This window comes from Piliocolobus tephrosceles, chromosome 6, assembly GCF_002776525.5.
Source record: "Piliocolobus tephrosceles isolate RC106 chromosome 6, ASM277652v3, whole genome shotgun sequence".
NCBI lineage: Eukaryota > Metazoa > Chordata > Mammalia > Primates > Cercopithecidae > Piliocolobus > Piliocolobus tephrosceles.
This window is the reverse complement of record NC_045439.1, coordinates 90,999,031-91,018,996: the sequence shown is the minus strand read 5'-3', so window position 1 is coordinate 91,018,996 and position 19,966 is coordinate 90,999,031. Positions and strand designations below refer to the sequence as shown.

Sequence of the window (19,966 nt, the reverse complement as noted above, 5' to 3'; positions counted from 1 at the left end):
ACTTGGACAAACAGCTGGCTATGTACCAAAATGTTAACAGGCACATTTCTGTTGATGAGATTCAATTGCCTATCTCTCTCTCTTTTTTTTTTTTTTTTCTTTTAGGAGGCAGAGTCTCACTCTGTCACTCAGGCTGGAGTGCATTGGTGTGATCGTAGCTCACTGCAGTTTTGAACTTCGGGGCTCAAGTGATCCTCTGGCCTCAGCCTCCTGAGCAGCTGGGATTACAGGTGTGAGCCACCATGCCTACCTCTTGAAAATATTTTCATGTCACTGAATACTATTCTATGGCATTATCTTTTATGGTTGCAGAGTAATTCGTTGTTTAAACACAATAATTAAAACCCTATGGATGAAAACAGATTGTTTGCGAGCTTTCACTGTTACTAAGAGTAGAGCAATAATTATCCCATATAATTCTAGCTCATCTTGATTATTTCCTAAGGCTAAATTCCTAGAAACAATTAGTTACATTAAGTGACTGAACATTGTTAGGATTTTGAGTCAAGGTGTACTTTAGAAAGTTTGTACCTATGTGATATATAAAGTTAGCAGTGTAATTTTAGAGAACCCATTTATCTACACCCTCACCACCAATGGGTATTATATTTTAAATATTTATACCAAGTTCATTGTTTAAAATGGAATTTTACTATTTAAATCTGTAGTTATTTGCTACATTTGATTATTTAATTAAATCTATATGATTATTAAAGACAACAATCTCTTATGAACAGTCTCTTTGTGTCCTGTGCTCTTTCACACATGGAGTGTCTCAATCATTGGATAACTAAGTATATTTTTACATTATCTATCATATGCTTTGTAATGTTTTACCCCAAATTTGTCATTAGAGTATGCTATTTTTAATATGAAAGTTTTACATTTTAAATAAATCAAATCTAAAAATTTATTTCTTTGAGGTTTCAAGATTCATTTTGTCACCAATTATTTTATTAATCTGTTAATTCTAAATCATCTTTCAATTGTTTCTCTTGGGTGTTACTACATGAAATATACATATCTCATTCTTTTTTCCTTTTTTAAAACCATTTTATTTTATTTTATTTTACTTTATTTATTTTTTGAGACAGGGTCAGCCCCTGTCACCCAGGCTGGGGTGCAGTGGTGCAATTTTGGCTCACTGCAACCTCCCGGGTTCAAGACATCCTCCCAAGTAGCTGGGATTACAGGCATGTGCCACCATGCCCAGATAAATTTTTCTTGTCTTAATACATGGCTATAACTTCTGGAATTATATGAACCACAAATAAACTATTTATATTAATGATAATATAAAAATTATTAAGTATATTAATGATAACTGTGATGTGCAGGGGAGTACAAGATATGGAGACAGCACTTGGGAGGGGCATTAACCTAGAATCGGGTGTCAGGCAAGGCTTTCTACACTACAGAATTGGAAGGATGGAGGCTTTTGGATCTTGAAATTTCTCAGATGGAATTCTTTATTCTGGTAAGGTATTTATCTCCATCTTTTTCATCTTCAATTATTCTGGCTATTTTTGGCCCTTTGTTCTTCCATACAAATTTCAGAATCACACATTTCTAGAATCAGGGTCCAGAAATAAGCCTGTTGGGATGTTGATTGGAATCATATTAACCCCACAGATCTATTTTGGAAGCACTGATATATTTAAATAGTGAGACTTCTTTTCCATAAACATGGTATATCTCTAATTTAGGTTTTCTTTAATGTCTTTCCAAAATAACTTTTTCTCCTGAACGTGTCTTGTACATGGTGTTAGTCTTAGGTATTTAATGTTTTTTAATACTATTGTAAGTGGCATTTTTCTTTTCTAAGACTTATTAAATATTTTTCCTGACTTATGGAAATAAGGTAGATTTTTGTATATTGATTTTGTGTCTAGCAACTTAAACTCTTATTAAATCTAATAATTTATAGATACTGTCAGGTTTTCTACATAGACAATCATAACCCAAAAATAATAGTTTTCTTCATTTCTTTTTATAATTTTTATTAAGGTATACTTTACTTATAAAATTGATAGATTTTATATGTACATTTTAATGATTTTTTGACAAGTGTGAGTTGTGCAACCATCACAACAGTTTGGATTTAGAGCATATTCACTGACTCTTCTTTTCCATGTCTTACATCTTTTTACCTTTTTTGACCCTACTGAACTTGCTAGAATTTTTTGTGTAACTTCGAAGACAGTGAGGGTAGTGGATGTTATCTTTAATTTCCAATCTAAAGTAGCATAATGCTTCTGATGTTTTGCCTGTTGGTATAATGCTTATTATGTTTGGAGATAATCTCTCTACATAAAAGTTTCCTCCTATTCCTTGTTTAATAAGAGCTTTCTTTTTTTTTTTTTTTCTAACTTAAATGGGACATTGAATTCCATAAAAGGTTTTCTCTGTGTCTGTTGAAATGATCCTAAGAATTTGTCCTAAAACAGGATCGTTTCCAAGTAGATCTTCTGCCTTGGAGGGTGCTCTAGGTTTTGTTCACTGCTCTGAGATTCACCAGACTGGAAAACCAGAGTTCAGAATAAACCAGTCCAGCAAATTCCTTCAAAGAGAAAATTAGTTTCAGTGCTCCTCCTCCTCCCTGTCAGTTCTCATCTTTACTTTGCATTTGGCCTGCACGCAGGTCTATTTTCTTGACAGTTTATGCATCTGTTTAGATTTTTACCATTTAATTCAGTAGTGTTAGTTGTTTTCAATGGAAGGGGTGGTTTACATCTCAGGACTATCACAAAGCAGAAAACAGAAGTCACGAGATCTTCTAGGTTCATTATTGCACTGAGTATGTTTTCTGTGTTACTATTGTGAGGTCTGTTTGCCATGAAACTTCCTAACTAGCTACTACTGGTAAACAGAAAGTAACGTAATCTCCTAATGTGTTTGTATAACTCTAATTTGATCATGCTATATTGTTCTTTTGATAGAGGACTGATTTTGCAGTATTTTGTTTAGCACTTTTGCCTCTGTATGTGAGCTCCACTTTAGTCTCTGAGTATGAATGGATATGTGCATGCACGCACCTTTGGAACTGTTAATATACTACGGAATTGTTTCTTAATAGTCTGAAGGAATTTATTCTTATAACTGCCTGGGCGTACTATACTTTTTTGAAGATAATTTGGTGCTTGCTTTCCCCTAGTTCTTCAAATGTTACTGTTCTATTTTCTTTTCAGAGCTTCATCTTGATCAAGTAGCTCTGCTGTCAGTAGTGCAACTTAGAGTGTTTTATAAAGCACAAAATGCCGGGTGTGGAGACTCAACCTGTTATCCCAGCACTTTGTGAGGCCAAGGGAGGAGGATCGCTTGAGACCAGGAGTTTGAGACCAGCCTGGGCAACATGGCGAAACCCTGTCTCTACAAAAAACATAAAAATTAGCTAGGCACGGTAGCTAATTTGGGAGGCTGAGATGGGAGGATTGGGAGGTCGAGGCTGCAGTGAGCCATGATCACATCACTGCATTCCAGCCTGGGCAACAGAGTGAACCCTGTGTCAAAAATAAAGCAAAAAATGGACAGTATTTGCATAGCCATGATTTCATTTAATGACTATGTGCCCTAAGTGTGGTCAACAAGGGGGAAAAATGCATCAGAGGCCCAGAGAAATTAGGAAACGAGGTCAAAATCACCCAGCTTGGATACGAAGACAGGTTAGATATGGTCCTAATCCTCTCTCTGAAAAGGCTCACCTGAAAAAGACTAGAACAGACAGACCCTCCTCATGTGTTTGCACTTTCAAGTCCTAGTTCTAAGAAAGGGCAGTAGCAGGTACCTATAGAAAGGGGAGCACTGAGAGAGGGGGCATTCAATTTTCAACTTGAACCCAAGATGATCCCTCAAATCAAGAAGACAGACCCTGCCCTGTTCTGTGCAGGCTAATACACTTGTGATCATTTCCTGAAGTAATCAAGGCCCCCGAAGTCTATAGACTCTATATTCCTCCTCCACACATCAAGGGTCAGAGAAATGTTCCCAAAAAGAGTATTTTGACAATTCATTTGCCCTTTCAAACCTTTGATTCTCACATTCAAAATTGTCTTGAACAAGAATGCTAACAGGTTTTTTTGTTTTTTAAACCATAGACTCTATTTTGAGACAGTAGCAATCATTCCATTCTTGTTTTCAAAGGATGCAACCATGATTTAAATTAGGATTTGAGATTTTCCTGCAATTATGAGTGATCCAAAACTGTGTTACTCTGCTTAATTTTAGGGATCATAAAGCGTAATAATAACAACAGAATGAATAATAATATGGTCACAATATCTTGCTCTGAATGTTACTTCTATGCCTTTAATAGTTATAAACAGATTTCCACAAGTGTAAAACATGAATTCATATATTAGAAATAATGCATATACCTTCTCTATACTTTGCAAGGACTTCAGGTAGCCGCTTGATTTTTCCTTCTTGACTAGGGAGAAAGAAATAGTAAGGCACTGAGAGAGGAGACGCTACCCCACTTAGTGGAAACCGAACACCTGGAATCCGGCCCCAGGTCTGAATGGAGAACAGCTCTAGAAAAAGCCTGCAGCTCAGGAGGGGTATCTCTCAGAAGCCAACAGAGAAGTTTTCTCCCTGGGATTCTCACTGTTACCACACATGCAATTCTCAGAGGAATGCTGTTCCCATGCCAAACCCTGGCAAAAAGTGGAGAAACACCCCTCCTCAGTTTTGGGAAAGCAAGAGCTGCTTCCAGTGGATACAAACCATCCACATCAAGTGACAAAACCAATGAAGCAAAAGGCTTTGCCACCTTAGTTTCTCTTATTGTCAATTTATCATTTCCTGATATTTGGCTGACGAAAGGAAATTTACTAAATAGTTTAGAAGAAAACAGGGGGGTAATGATTACAGAAGATGCAAGCAGCAGACAAATAGCACCAGAAATCAGGTCTTTGGCAACCCTGGCCCGCTGCTCTCTGGCCCCAAAGGCAGGTCATTGCTTGTGCTTTTTTCCCACCTAGGTCTCCCAGACTTCTGGGACAGGCATCACCACTGGAGATATGCTGATGGCCCCTCAAGTGAGCCAGCCCCACCCACCTGATTCAAGATCAGGAAGTAGCCTGCATATGCATGTGTGCACACATTCACATGTGCACACTCCAATGTCCTCACACCTTCCTGACCACCACTTCCTCCTAATGCACCCTCAAGAGAGTATGTTCCAAGAGTTGGAAACTAGCATCCCTCAGTTGCTCTTTTCTGCTCAGGTGGTCAAACGGCTGAAAACTATGGAACACACCTATTCCAGGCTTCCCAACAAAAGAGGCACTGTCCTTCCTCTGAGCCAGGTCACAATGAGGTCACCTTCATCAGTTTTGTTTCATAGCCAGAATCCACTGCATCCTCTAGTTAGATATCATCTGCACTTTACTGCTATATGCTTTATATCTTGGCTTCTTCCAAAAGTAATCTAAGGCCTTTTATAGAACAAAACCATATACCTTGAGAAAGGTGGTGCAGTTTGAAAGCCCCAAGGGTTTCTTCTTATATTAAGACAAAAAGTTGTTTTCTTATTCACTATTTTCTTTGATGGAGAGATGAAGAAAAAAACTGCACAAGCCCACACATTCTGATCCATGCATCCTTTATTCCATTACCAACCACTGTGCTGCATCCAAGCAACAGTACACAAACTGGCAATCAACCGCAGTCCAGTTGTACAACGATCTGAGGCTTATAGTACATTTAAGGCTTTTAAATTTGGAAAAAAAATTAAAACCAAAGAACCCCCAAATCCAAACCCCTAACCAATACAAGTAGTATAGCAATGTTAAGCATCTTCTATTTCTGATGCTTATTTGGCGCAACTCCAGTGTCAAAACCCAAATAATTCCTAAACTAAAAAGATTAGTTTAGTGAAATTTTAATTACATAAATTCTTCAAAGCATAAACTTGGAATTTTTGTCTTGGAAATGTTATAAAATTTTTAATAGCAAAACATAGGAATAAAAACATATTAACAAAATGTATTCAATCATTTACATTACAAACAAGGAATTTGCAGTTCATTGTTGTAGCCTGACAAAAGAAATCATATCTACCATTAAGAATCTATGCACAATGTGATTGCAAATATGTACAGTACTTTAAAAAAGCCTACAAGGAGGACTTTACAGAAGGAAAGTCGGCTAGGCTCTTTGTTAAACCAACCGGACCATCAAAATATTAAAACTCTGTTGGCTAGTAATAAATTTACACTTAAAAAAACCCCTAGTTTCTTTTTGTTTAAGAATAATCCAGTTATATTTATATGGTTACAGTTGATGAAGCTGTACATGATAGTTCCAGTGAATTACCCTTCAGTTCATTTGTCCAGGGAAAGATCAGCATGTTAACAAAAAATAATAAAGGAATTTTCACCACACTAGCTTTCCAGTTACACTATCACAGCTTCACAAATGGATTGAATCCATGGATCCAGTGGCAGAAAGAGAGCTGCATGTCAAATACTGAGAACATTGGTGGAGACAGGGGCGAGTTCTGCATGAATGTCAGAAATGATGGGTAAGGTTGAGAAACAGATGCGAGGCTACTTTATACAGCACTAGAAAATTGTCCTTACATTCAGCTCTCATTCCCATTCCTGTAAGGTAATGAAGCTGGGAATCACGACTGTTCAGTTTAAAGTGTTGTGTGAATTAGCAGAACAACCTCTAGATACAAAAGACTGAGATTTCATCAGCTCTTTGATTAGAACACCCTAAAGGTTGGGCACTTCTTCATGGTTATCAAGCCTTTACAGCTACCCAGTTAAAGCATGTGCAAAACAGAGGACTCTTCTGTTCACAGTAAATGAGGTAAGATCAAGTTGCTGTCTTCAGGAATTAGGAAGTTCGTGAGATATGAACTGTTTTAGTCTTTCTAGGTATTGTGCATAAAGCTCTATGTCATTATGCCCAGCCCCTTCAACCCAGAGGGGCTCCACGGCTCGGGGACAGCGCTCGTACATGGCTAGGCCATGGGAGAAATCGATGACTTCATCTTCTGTACCGTGAATGACCAACACAGGAGAGGTGACTTTAGATATCTTGTCAATGCTGCAAAACGGAAAGGGGGGAGGCAGAAAAAGAACTCTATTAGTTATGCTCACAGATAATACACATCACATTTAATGATGATAAGTCAATAAATCTCCACAGGCAGGGAAATAACACAGTGGGTTTTTTTTGTTTTTTGTTTTTTTAAATTAAGAACTTTATCTTTTAAAGCAGTTTTAGGTTCACGGCAAAACTGAGAGGAAGGTACAGAGATTTCCCAGATACCTCCTTGTCCCCACACATGCACAGCCTCCCCCATTATCAATATCCCCTACCACAGCAGTACATTCGATGAACCTACATTAACGTATTATAACAGTTTGGCTTTTTCTTGCTTTATTTTTTTTTCTGGTAATTAATTTTTTTTTTCTTAAATCAACTTTGCATTTTAGAGTAATTTTGAACTTGCAGGAAAGGTGTAAAGATAATACAGTGTATACAAAAATCAGCCGGGCCATGGTGGCGCATGCCTGCAATCTCAGCTACTCAGAGGACTGAGGTAGGAGGATTGCTTGAACTGGGAGCGGGAGGTTGCAGTGAGCTGAGATGGTGCCACTGCACTCCAGCCTGGGCAGCAGACTGAGACTGTCTCAAAAAAAAAAAAAAAGAAAGATAATACAGTCCCCCTACATACTCCTAACCCATTTCCTATAAGGTTAACATTGTACATTACCGTGATACATCTGTCAAAACTAAAACACCCACATTGGTGCATTACTATGAACTAAACTCCAGACTTTATTTGGATTTCACTAGTTTTTCCACTAATGTCCTTTTTCTGTTCCAGGATCCAAACAAGAATAGCACACCGCATTTGGCTGTTGTATTTGTTAAAGTATTTTATTAAAGACAGAACTCTTCAGAGCATCAGACTAGCAAACCAGTAACTACTATTTTTTACATATTAATTTTTATATTATTTTTAGATTTTTAAATATTTATATATTATTTTATATATTATTTTTCAAGAGAATTTTAAAAAGGGCCAGAACTTAACATATCAAATGAATGTCTCTTTGGAAAGCTGGACACTTAATCTGCTGCCACTCAAGTCTTCAGAATTCTGTTTTGAGAGCTACCATCAGATTTGACTCAAAGATACACACCCCATTTCATAAAAGCAAGCGCCTCATTTTAAAAAATAAAAACTGTACTATTTAGCTTGAAAACTTAATGTAATGCCTAGATTTTATTCCAAATGACTTCTCTACAAAAATCAAATCTACTCTCAAAGGATGAATATTTGAGGAGCTTTAAAATAATATGCTTCAGGCTGTGAAAGCACATCCCAAAGAGGAATCCAAAAAACTTCAAGCACTGGTTGAGCTGGGTGTGTAGGAGACTTCTCTGATGGGGATAACAGTCATTTCATCCACAAAGAAACCAAGAGAAATGGCTCTCTCTCCATTCTGTCCTGCCAAAGGGTCTCTTATAGTTTACTTCTCTTTCCATATTTGATCCTAGTCGAAGTTACAAAAGGATACCAATTTGTACTATTTGTGGGAATCTTTTTGTTAAAAAGTAACAGCTAACATTTTTTAAACATTTACCATAGCCAGGTGCTTTGCACTTAACACACAAAATCTCATTTAATATTCAATGAAACAGAGTGAGAAAGGAATGACCACCTCTGTTTTAATCAAGGAGGAGACTGAAGCTCAGAGAGATTATTAAATAACAGGAATGAGGTCGTGGAGACAATAAAGAGCTCTAACATCAATTACATATTCCAAAGATCTACAAACAACTGTCATCTAGCCTTTATTAAAAACTTAGGGAGCCGCAGACCACTTCAAGACATCCCAGAAAGATTGCAAAACCTCATCAGCCATGTAATTTGCAAAGATCAGAGCCACTGTGGCAGTATTCAATTATACACATTAGAAATTTTATTTGGAAACCTGTTTTCCCTCTATATTTAATTTTAAAGTGACTTCCTTAGAGAGTTCAATTATACTCAATTAAAAAGATATTTACTCAACAGTTACAATGGGCCTGGGACTATGCTCCACACTGCACAGTTTAAGAGACTCTCCACTGCCTGGAGGGTATATTTAAAGTTGAATGCCATCATCTCATCCCAAGCGTAAAGGAGGTTAAAAAAAAAACTATAAATGAAATAATAATCTGGATTCCTTTTCCTTTTTTTAAATTTGTTTTAATATGAAAAGGAAATATGAAAGTATCCTCCTTTAAGGAGAGGGACACATGATTCTGCCACTTGGCAGCAACGGACATATTAAGAAAATGCTTACCAAATTCAAATTCAATTCATGATGAAAGTCAATGCAACCATTAATGGTTTGAAATCTATCATATTAATAATTTACGGCATTACCTATGAGGATTTGTCTCGTTTGTTGTCTCCAATCACTAGCCTTTTAAAAAAAATTTTTAAGAGACAGGTTCTTGCTCTGTTGCCCAAGCTGGAGTGCAGTAGTGTAATCCTAGCTCAACGCCACCTCAAAGTCCTGGGCTCAAGGAATCTTCCCACCCCAGCCTCCTGAGGAGCTGGGACTATAGATGTGCACCACTATGGCTGGCTAACTTTTTAATTTGTTCTGTAGTGACAGGATCCTGTGGTGTTTCCCAGGTTGGTCTTGTACTCCTGGCCTCAAGTGATACTCTGGCCTTGGCCTCAAAAAGTGCTGGCAGTACAGGTATAAGCCACTGTGCCTGTCCTCCAATTACTGACCTTAATTCAATAAATTACTTAACCTCTCGTTTCCTCATCTGTAAAATGAGCATAGTAATTGGACAAACATCTTTATTTATTTATTTTTTTTGGAGACAGAGTCTTGCTCTGTCACCTAGGTTGGAGTGAAGTGGCGTGATCTGGGCTCACTGCAACCTCCGCCTCCTGGGTTCAAGCGATTCTCATGCCTCAGCCTCCCCAGTAGCTGGGATTACAGGCATACACCACCAAGCTCGTCTAATTTTTTTTTTTTTTTTTTTTTTAGTAGAGACAGGGTTTTGCCATGCTACCCAGGCTGGTTTCGAACTCCTGAATTCAGGCAATCCGCCCTCCTTGGCCTCCCAAAGTGCTGGGATTACAGGCATGAGCAACCTTGCCCGGCTGACAAACTTCTTAAGACTCTTATAAAGATGAAGGGGGACCATGAACATGAAATGCATAGCCCAATACCTGCTATACCAGATAAACTCAGATAAGATTAATTGCTAATTTGTTATTAATCATTTGCAATTTGTTGGCATGGCTGTATTTTAAGGTACATGCCAATTTAAGAGCCAGGGGGAAAAAATAAAACAAAAAACACCTATTAGTTTTGTTGCCAGGGTAACTCCGGGCATTGCTTCCCACAGACATGCTAAGTATCTGTCTTTCAGCAAACTGGCCTCTCATTACCAATTCAGCACAACTAAGGCCACATTTGAGAGGCACATTAGCCCTACTTAGCATTCCCAGCCACGCCATTAGAAATTTGCAGTGCAACTTTCCCATGAAGCTGAATCTCATTGAATCCTGGTACAAACTGCATAAAACTGAAGTTCACCCAAGGTGTTAACAGAAGGTTCCTTTCTGTGAAAGGAGCCAGTCTGTACAATAGATGTTTATGTAACCAAACGATGATCTTTTATTTTATTTTTCCAGTAATAGCAGGATGAAAGCAATTAACAGGTCAATCAAAAACCCTAAAACTGTGTTTTCTTTCTGCTGGGGTTTTTCTATAAAATGGCAACATGAGCTGGGCCAGTCCTGGGGTAACTATCCTAGGCCGCTTTAGCAAGGACTGTGGGAAAAGCTTAAGGGGCAAAATATTTTGTATTAAAAACACTTTCCTCATGCAGGCAACTCTGCAGGGGTGAGATCTTCTGGTCAAAGTGGTAGAGCAGAATGGGGGTGGCAGGTGAGCTTGTTCATTTATACCATTCCTGTGGCTATTTACCGAAGATCAAAGCCTGGCTTGTCAACTAACTCACTTTGCCTTTATTCTTCTATTTACAAAGATTAACTGAGCATGGTACCTTTTTCCTTACCTGTACTGTCCAACTGAAAAAGTAAGATAAATTTCAAAACTGTGCTTGCTTGAAGTTTTTGAGCATCTGTACCACTAGTTACCCCATCACACATATTGTATACAGCTCATAATTCAATAAGATGTCTCTGAATGAATGAGTGCTGAACTGTAAGTTCCTTTAGGATGTATGGGTGCTGCTAAAAATCCTGTGTATCAGAGCTGAATCAATTAACCCTAGGTGTCAGTATACTCAAGGTCCTTATACATCATCTGGGAGATTTTCACTAGTGAGTCAGGCCTGGGAGGATAAAATCTCTGGACAGTGTGTGTCATATTTGCTTCCACATGCCCTGTGGCACCAAGCACAGGGTCTGACGTATGGCTCCATTCAATAAATATTTACACAGCTAATGGGAGCATCAGATGTGAACACGGCCACTGGCTGACTTACCACTTGTTGGACAAGCATGAACTTACCTGGGGAAAGCATCAAAGCAGTATGTTTTTCTGGTATCCGGAAAAGCCACACGCAAACCAGACATCAGAGGGGAATGGAGAATTACCGCTGCGCATTCATACCTCGAGGCCAAGTCTACCGTGGGGACAGTCCCAATGCTCTGACCATAGAGGATAATGTTCTCGGGACTCACGCCATACCTCGAGAAATCAGAGGTTGTATGCCATTAACTAAGGTATGAAGAAAGAGATAAAGAGACAGAGAAATCCGTATCTTAAACCCATGAAATTCCCACATTCACCAGCTTAAAACCATATCATCTAACTTGTACACTTTAATTTAAGATGAATGTGAGCTTGACAAAAACAAATGTTAGAGGCCTGTTTTGGTACTAAGTGACTATGATTCTGTCTTCCACAACATTTGCAAAAAACAATAAACATGATATTATTTTTCTGGCTAATTAAATATATGCTTTATAAATTTCATTTCAGTAGCTACAGAGATGGTCATCTGATTTCCTATTATTCTCCCTTTATATTTTCTTTGCTAATCATAAGCATACTTCTGAAGTAAAAACAAAAGCAGTTTTGGCAAATTGCAATATTAAAAACTCGAAGCAAAGTTTTCATGATACAAAATATATTAACACTTATCAGAAAAAGATTTACTCGGAGACAATTAGTTTGAAGATAATTATATTTTCTTTAGTCTCTCTCAGGGTTAAACCCTTCCAAGTCTTTCAATCCATCAGTGGGTTCCGATCCATTCTCTTCAAATTGTTAGCTAAATAAAGGGCTGTGTGGAATACAGGCTTCATTTCCCAGCCTCCCTTGCAGCCTGGTGTGTACAGAGACCTAAGTTCCAGCCAACTGCATGTCAGCAGAAGTGACATGAGCAACTCCCAGGTCATGCTTTAAAGCAAATGGTGTGCTTTTGCCATCCCTTCCGCTTTCCTGGAGATGGCAAGTGGATCACAGTGAGCCACCTCAGCCCATGCAGAAAGATGCGGCACCCTAGATATGGTGGCGGAATAAAATAGAAGGAACCCGGGAAAATACATGCTCTCTTACTATCCTACAAAGGATATCCAGAATATCTAAAGAGTGCTTAGAAATGAAAAAGAAAAAGACAAATAGGTGAAAGAAATGAAGATGAATGCCTAATACACACATAGAAAAATGCGAAATAATTTCACTAGAACATGAAGATGCAAATTAAATCCATGAGTTATTATTTTATACCCAAACGATAGGCAAAAATGAAGAAGCCAGAAAATGTTGAAAGATGGCAAGGACATAGAAAAGTGGAACGCTGTTACTTTGTAAATTAGTACAAGCACTTGGGAAAACAATTCAACATTATCTGGAAAAGTTGAAGCCAGTGGGCCAACAATTCTCCTTTTCGGAATAAATACGTATTGTAGCTTACAGGACAATATGAAATGCTTTCTGATAACAGCCTTCAGTGAAAAGAACTATTAATCCACAGCTGATGGAAATGGCAGGATTTCAGCCCAACTTCCTCCCCTCCAAGCTCCATGAAACTCCATAGAAAAATGGAGGCCCTAAAGAAAGAATTTAGGGCATTGGAATGTGCTTTATGCACAGCACCACACCTGGGCCATGCCATGAAGACAGGAATTAAACACATGGAGGTAAGAAGGACTTTCTATGGGAGATGTGCAACACGTACCCAATGCAGCAGCAGGAAAGCAACGAGTTGGCCGGCAGGGGATGTGCTAGGATAGCGTGAATTGGAAACTAAAGGGTTATGGGCTGTCCTGGAGATGAGGGCCATTGGAGTGTCCAAGGGCGAGGTGACAATGGCAGGCAGGAGATGACAGCATGAAAAGGAAGCTGGGAGATCTGGCAGGGGACTATTAAGAATCATGCAGAAGACAGGAAATAAAAGATTGTAACAAAAACAGCATCCATCCTCCATTTCTAAAGTGAAATGTCTGTGTGGTCCTGCAACTTGACACCATCCAATAAGACGGTGTCTATGGAAGAGGCTCCCAGATGCGGGTTTTGCCTGGCATTCTTGCCTGGGGCTTCCTTCCCGTTGGCGTAACAGGTTATTAAAAAATGGTCAGCACGGGCACTTTTGGTGGGGAGGTTTGAGGAAACAACTGACAGAGCAGCATCCTGTGCTCAAATCCACATCAGCGACCATGGATTTACAAACACAGAGCACCCTCCATGAGGACTAAATGGGGAGAGGGGTCAGAAAGGAACACTGTTCTCACGTCTCAATGCTGAAGGTGAGCTGTCCCAGGGATCTCCCCAGCAGCAACTGCCACCAAGATCCTTCTTTCATGGACTGGGAGAGCTGTTTCAGCAGGAGTTTTTCATCTAAAGTCCAGGGAGTCTTTGGGGAGAGCATAAATAACATCAGGGGTTTCCTCCTCCCTCCACAATTTTCACCAGATTTTCAAAGTGGTCTATGACCCCAAAAAGTGTATGGACCATGAGATCCTGCATTACAGGGAGTCTGCAGGCACACACAGAGAGAGAGAGCCTCCAATTTTCACATTTGGGGATGAGTTCTTTCCACAATGACCACTCTTGTGGACAGGCCATTCATTTTGCTATCAATTGTTTTTAAAAATCATAAATCAAAGAAAATATAAGAGGAGGAGAGAAGTGAAAACTGAAGGCAGTTAATAAATGATGCACAGAAGACTAAGAGATGATCAATACTGAATATCAAAAATAAAGTAAAAGACTCCCAGGTAAAAATGGCAGCCAGACTAGCCCTTACCTTCTTTGATAAGATCTGGTCTGAGACGATTATATAGGATAACATTATCACAGTTATGAGGAAGTGTTAATTTTACTTCTTATGACAAGTCCAACATATGTTTTCAAAATCCTGTCTTCTATATAACAAGCCACGGGAACTTACAAGCTCAGAGGTTGCACTGAATAAAAGAAGGAACAGGCACAGACCCAAGAGGCATAGCCCAGGAGACGAGGCAGAGGGAAGCACCCTGGCCATCACGCAGGCAGCTCTTTCTCCTGTCAATGTCCTGGACCAGCCATCCTCAGAGATCACAGCCTTCTTTAAATGCCTTCTGGAGAAGCTAGAGCTATTGTGCTTGAGGACACTCAGTTCCTAGCCTTCGGGTCTCAGCACTAGGACACACCCAGTACCAGTCTCTACAAAGCCCACCTTTGATTCTAATAGACTCACATCCTTTGTGACAACCAACTCAAAGTTTCACTGAAAAGTCACCAGGTAAAACACAAAAAGCACTAGTCATAAAGAAAAAAACAAGACAGAAAGTATTACACTAAAATCAAGAACTTCCGGTCATCAGAAGACACCCATAAGGAAGTAAAAGGGCAAGCCACCAAGTGGGAAAAGATACTTGCTACAGAGTCTAAATCTAGCATATATAAATAACTACTACAAATCAATAAGACAACTGCCTAAACAAGAAAAACAGAATTTTACAAAATGAGAAAAAAAAAGAGGGGAGGGAAAGACAGAGAAAGAGAAAAAAAGAGAAGAGTTATTCAACTTTATTAGTAAAAAGGAAAATGCAAATTAAAATAATCATGTGATACTCTACACATTTATCAGACTGACAAAAATTCAAAAGCCTAACAATATTAAGTGTTGGCAAGGATGCATGCAAGAATGCTCATTCACTGTTGATGGGGGTTTATGTTGATAGAATCAGTTTAGAAAAAGTTTGGCAATATGAAGTGACATGATTTTATTAGCACATACCCAGGGACCTAGCAATTCTACTCCAAGATAAATTCAACACACAAATAAATGCTTACATATACCGGAAATACATACTAGACTTGAGTGCATGCCTACACAGTTAGAGACAGCCCTAAGGAATCAACAGCAGAGTGGATGAAGAAACTGTGGTATGGTTGTGCGGCAGAATAAGTACATGGACACTAAAAGATTCATATTTTTATTTCAATAGTTTTGGGGGTACAACCGGTTTTTGGTTATGTGGATAAATTCTTTAGTGGTGATTTCTGAGATTTTGGTGCACCCGTCACCACCAGTGAATCTTAAAGTCATGCTGTTAAGGCTGGGTGCGATGGCTCACACCTGTAATCCCAGCACTTTGGAAGGCCAAGGTGAGAAGACCACTTGAGACCAGAAGTTGGAGACCAGCCTGAGCAAAAAAGCAAGATCCCATCTTCACAAAATGAAAAAAAATTAGCTGGGCAAAGTGGCATCACCTGTAGTTCAAACTACTTGGGAGGCTGAGGTGGCAGGATCACTTGAGCCCAGGAGGTCGAGGCTGCAGTGAGAAGTGTTCGTGATACTGCACTCCAGCCTGGGTGACCATCTTAAAAAAAAATGCTGTTAGGGAAAAGAGGCAGATACAGCAAAACACACACTATGTGACACCATTTACAAAAACTTAAACCTACCAAAATTAAACATTATTGTTTAGGGATGTTAATTGAGTGGTAAGCCTATACAGAAAAGCAAGGAAGTGAATCACTAAAGTCAGGATAGTGATTACAGGCAAAAAGGGAAATGGTCATCACTAGAGAGAAGCATGTCCTTCCTGGGGGTTGTAAATGCTGGGGATAGTCTATGTCACACCACAAGTGTTCCTTTTATAAGTCATTAAGCTGGACATCTGTGTTTTATAAACTTTTATGTATGGCAATTATATTTCATGACAAAAAAATTCTTTAAAAGTTCACCAGATAGCCGGGCGCGGTGGCTCAAGCCTGTAATCCCAGCACTTTGGGAGGCCGAGAGGGGCGGATCACAAGGTCAGGAGATCGAGACCATCCTGGCTAACACGGTGAAACCCCGTCTCTACTAAAAATACAAAAAACTAGCGGGGCGAGGTGGCGGGCGTCCGTAGTCCCAGCTACTCGGGAGGCTGAGGCAGGAGAATGGCGTAAACCCGGGAGGCGGAGTTTGCAGTGAGCTGAGATCCGGCCACTGCACTCCAGCCCGGGTGACAGAGCAAGACTCCGTCTCAAAAAAAAAAAAAAAGAAAGTTCACCAGATACTTCAGATATGGAGACAGCCCTCACAAAACTGTGACAACTCATGGTAGATTTTGTGCTAAAAATAAACCTCATAAGGCAACATCAGATCATTAAAAATGATGTCTCATAAAGAATTAACATGAGGAAACACTCATGTTAATTTTAACAAAAAGCAGCTTACAAAAACAGGGTCACAGTTACATTTCTAAAAAGAAATCTATACATGGAAAAGGGACTTCAAAGCAATACATGAAAATGGTAATAATTGTTTTCTTCAGGTGGTGAGACTGGGTTTTTCTTCTTTCAAATTTTCATTCCTAATTTCCTTTAGTTATTAGGCAGTGACTTGTTGGGAAAAAAGGGAAGCAGCATTGCTGGTCCTTTCTGTGTGGAGTCAGTAGGCATGCTGCTGACTGCCAGTGTTTTTCAAAGGGCTCAGAAAAGAGGAGCGTGCTAGGTCAAACGCTCAGATTTGTTAGTACTGTGTTAAGGACTTTTGTCATTGCTTTTTCCTGTCTTTACTATACTGTTTGACAACACATGAGGAACCAAGGAGGTGGATAATTCTGTGAAAGTATCAGGATTTGTAGTAGAACGGTAAGAGACCTCTGTTCTAACACCGAGTTTTGGCAGATGAGGACAACTCTTTTTACTGTAGCAGTAGGAATTTTTTTTTCTATCAAAGCATTAGACTAGTGACCTCTATGCCAATCGTTCCAAAGTGAGAAGTATCTGAATTACTTGGGAAATTATTATTATCATTATTTATTTACTTTTCATGTAAACACCCTGGCTCCACACTTATAAATTCTGATCCAGAGGGTATGCGGATTCTTCAAACTTAAACACTGACTGACATTGGGCAAAAAGAGTTGGACTAGAGCCTAAGGCCCCTTTAGTTCTCAGGTTAAATTACATAAAAGACACGGGGGAAAAAGAGACAATGAATTAAGTTTGTGTGAAACATAGGTCAGTTTAACATCACAGCTTTAGAAAAAAAATAACAGGATCAAGTGAAAAGTATTTTCTCAAAAACATTAACAGTTCCAAAGTCTAAAGCCTTTATTTTAGAATAAAACAGAAGTTAAACCCTACCAGTCTGGAACAAGGCAGTATTTTTGGAGCAGCCAGAAACAATATAGGCGACACAGAAGATGTATTAATGGCCGGGCACTGTGGCTCATGCCTGTAACTTTGGGATGCTGAGGAGTGCGAAGTGCTTGAGCCCAGGAGTTTGAGGCCAGCCTGGGCAACAAAGTGAAACTGTATATCTGCCAAAAATACAAAAAAGTAGTTGGGCATGGTGCTGTGCGCCTAGTAGCATCCCTGCTACTAGGGAGACTGAGGTGGGAGGATCACCTGAGCTCATGAAGTTGAGGCTGCAGTGGGCTGAGGTTGCACCACTGCACTCCAGCCTGGGCGATGGCAGTGAGATCTTGTCTCCAAAAAAACACAACAAAATAAAACAAAAAGATGTATTCATGCAGGATTTTTAGCATTTTAAATTATGATTTGCTATTTTGGGGAGTATCACAAGGGGAAAAGGTTAAAAATGATTCCTGTTAGTAAGCATGACCTTTGTGGGAAAAACACAGGGATGGCAGGAACAGTAGCAGGGCCTCTACACAGCACTTTCTACCCCTAAGGCTTTTTTTAAAAGTAAACGTTCCTGCTCCCCAAATACAAATACACAGCTGGTAGCGGGTGAGTGTGGATCTAGAGGCCCTGGGGGTACTCCTCCACAGACTACACCAGGCCAGACCATTCTCCTTCCCCTGCCCATTTGCCCCTGCTTCCTGGCATTGTTGAAGACATGTTGGTTCTTTTTAACAAGGGTTAACCTTCCACTTGAGCGCCGGATTCTTACCCCTCTCAAACCTTGAAGAATCTCCTCCCTGACCCCGTAAAATTTCAATCTTTATTCTCTCAATGCCACAGATATATCCAAGTTTCTGGATCTAAGAAAGGACCTGTCTTCATCAGCACTCTGTGCTTGAGGCCACAGCCCCATCTCTTACCTCCATTTCCCCACCCTCCCACCCACTCAACCCTAAGCCCTCTGAAACCTGCCTTCTGCTCCTAAGAAGTCTTGCAAATGACTATCAGAAGTACCAAACCCAAATGCTTTTTCTCACCTCTCATCCAGTTCAACTTCTTGGCAGTTCACATTAATGATGCCTTCCTTCTTAAAACCCATTCCTAAGCTTCTGAGACACTGAGTCACTTTTGGTTCCTCCTCCTACCCTTGCCACAAATGGGCCTGGCCTACTACTGGCTCATCTTCCCCAAGCTCTAGTCTTACTATCACACTCTTACATTTTCTCTCCTACAATCTCATTTAACCCCAGGACTTCAACTAGCAGTTCTTTGCTGGCCTGATGGCTAATTTTATGTATCAACTAGATTGGGATAAGGGATGCCCAGACATCTGGTAAAATATTATTTCTGGGTGTGTCTGTGAGGGTGCTTCTGGAAGAGACTAATGTTAAATCAGTAGACTGGGTAAAGAAAGCATCATCTAATCCACTGAGGGCCCAGATAGAACAAAAAGGTGGACAATAGGAAAATTATCTTTCTCTTCTTGAGCTGGGACATCGATCTCCTGCCCTTGGACACCAGAGCTTCTGGTTCTAAGACCTTCAGACTTCAGGACATACACTTGTATCCTTCCCCTGCCTACCCGCACTCCCCTGGCAAGATTCTCAGGCCTTTGGCCTCCAAGTGGGAATGCTGCATCATCAGCTCCTCCTGGTCCTCAGGCCTTTGGACTGGGCCTGAATTACATCACTGGCTTTCCTGGGTCTCCAGCTTGCAGATGGGAGATTATGAACTTGGCCTCCATAATCATGTGAGGCAACTCCCATAAAAAATCTCCTCTTACATGTCTATATAGAGTCCTCCCACCAGATTCATGGTTTTGCTTTTCACAGTTTCTATTACCTACAGTTCAACTGCAGTCTGAAAATATTACATAGAAAATTCCAGAAATAAACAATTCCTAATTCTGAGCAGCATGATGGAATCTCACATTGTCCCATTTCGTCCCAGCTGGGATGTGAACCCTCCCTTTGTCCAGCATACAGAGTCTACACTACCTGCCCATTAGTCACTTAGTAGCTGGCTGGGTTATCAGATCAATTGTCATAGTATTGCAGACTTGTGTTCAAGTAACCCTCATTTTACTTAAGGAGGGCTCCAAAGCACAAGAGAGGCGATGCTGGCAATTCATATATACCAAAAAGAAGTTGCAACATGCTTCCTTTAAATGCATAGGAAGTTCTCAACTTAATAAGAAAAAAGGAAACTGTTGCCAAAGTTGGTAAGATCTACAGTTAAGAACAAATCTTCTACTTGTGAAATTATGAAGAAAAAAAATTGTGCTAGTTTTGCTGAATGTACAGGGCTCAGGACTATCCTCAGTTTCAGGTATCCACTGGGAGTCTTCATCTTTTTTTTTTTTTTTTTTTCCTGAGACAGTGTCTTGC

At 39.7% G+C, this 19,966-nt stretch overlaps 1 protein-coding gene across 1 annotated transcript in view; it reads right to left on the bottom strand.

Annotated features, from left to right (window-relative positions):
* Positions 1-5,585: 5,585 nt before the first annotated feature.
* The window catches only part of ABHD17C (abhydrolase domain containing 17C), a 59,760-nt gene continuing 45,379 nt past the window's right edge, over positions 5,586-19,966 (bottom strand). Inside the window, exons 2-3 of the mRNA XM_023193399.1 lie at positions 11,514-11,693; positions 5,586-7,056 (exon numbers count right to left, since the gene is read on the bottom strand). Of these exons, the coding sequence (XP_023049167.1) occupies positions 6,837-7,056; positions 11,514-11,693 (400 nt within the window). The 3' untranslated portion in view covers positions 5,586-6,836. The remainder of the gene's footprint in view (positions 7,057-11,513; positions 11,694-19,966) is intronic.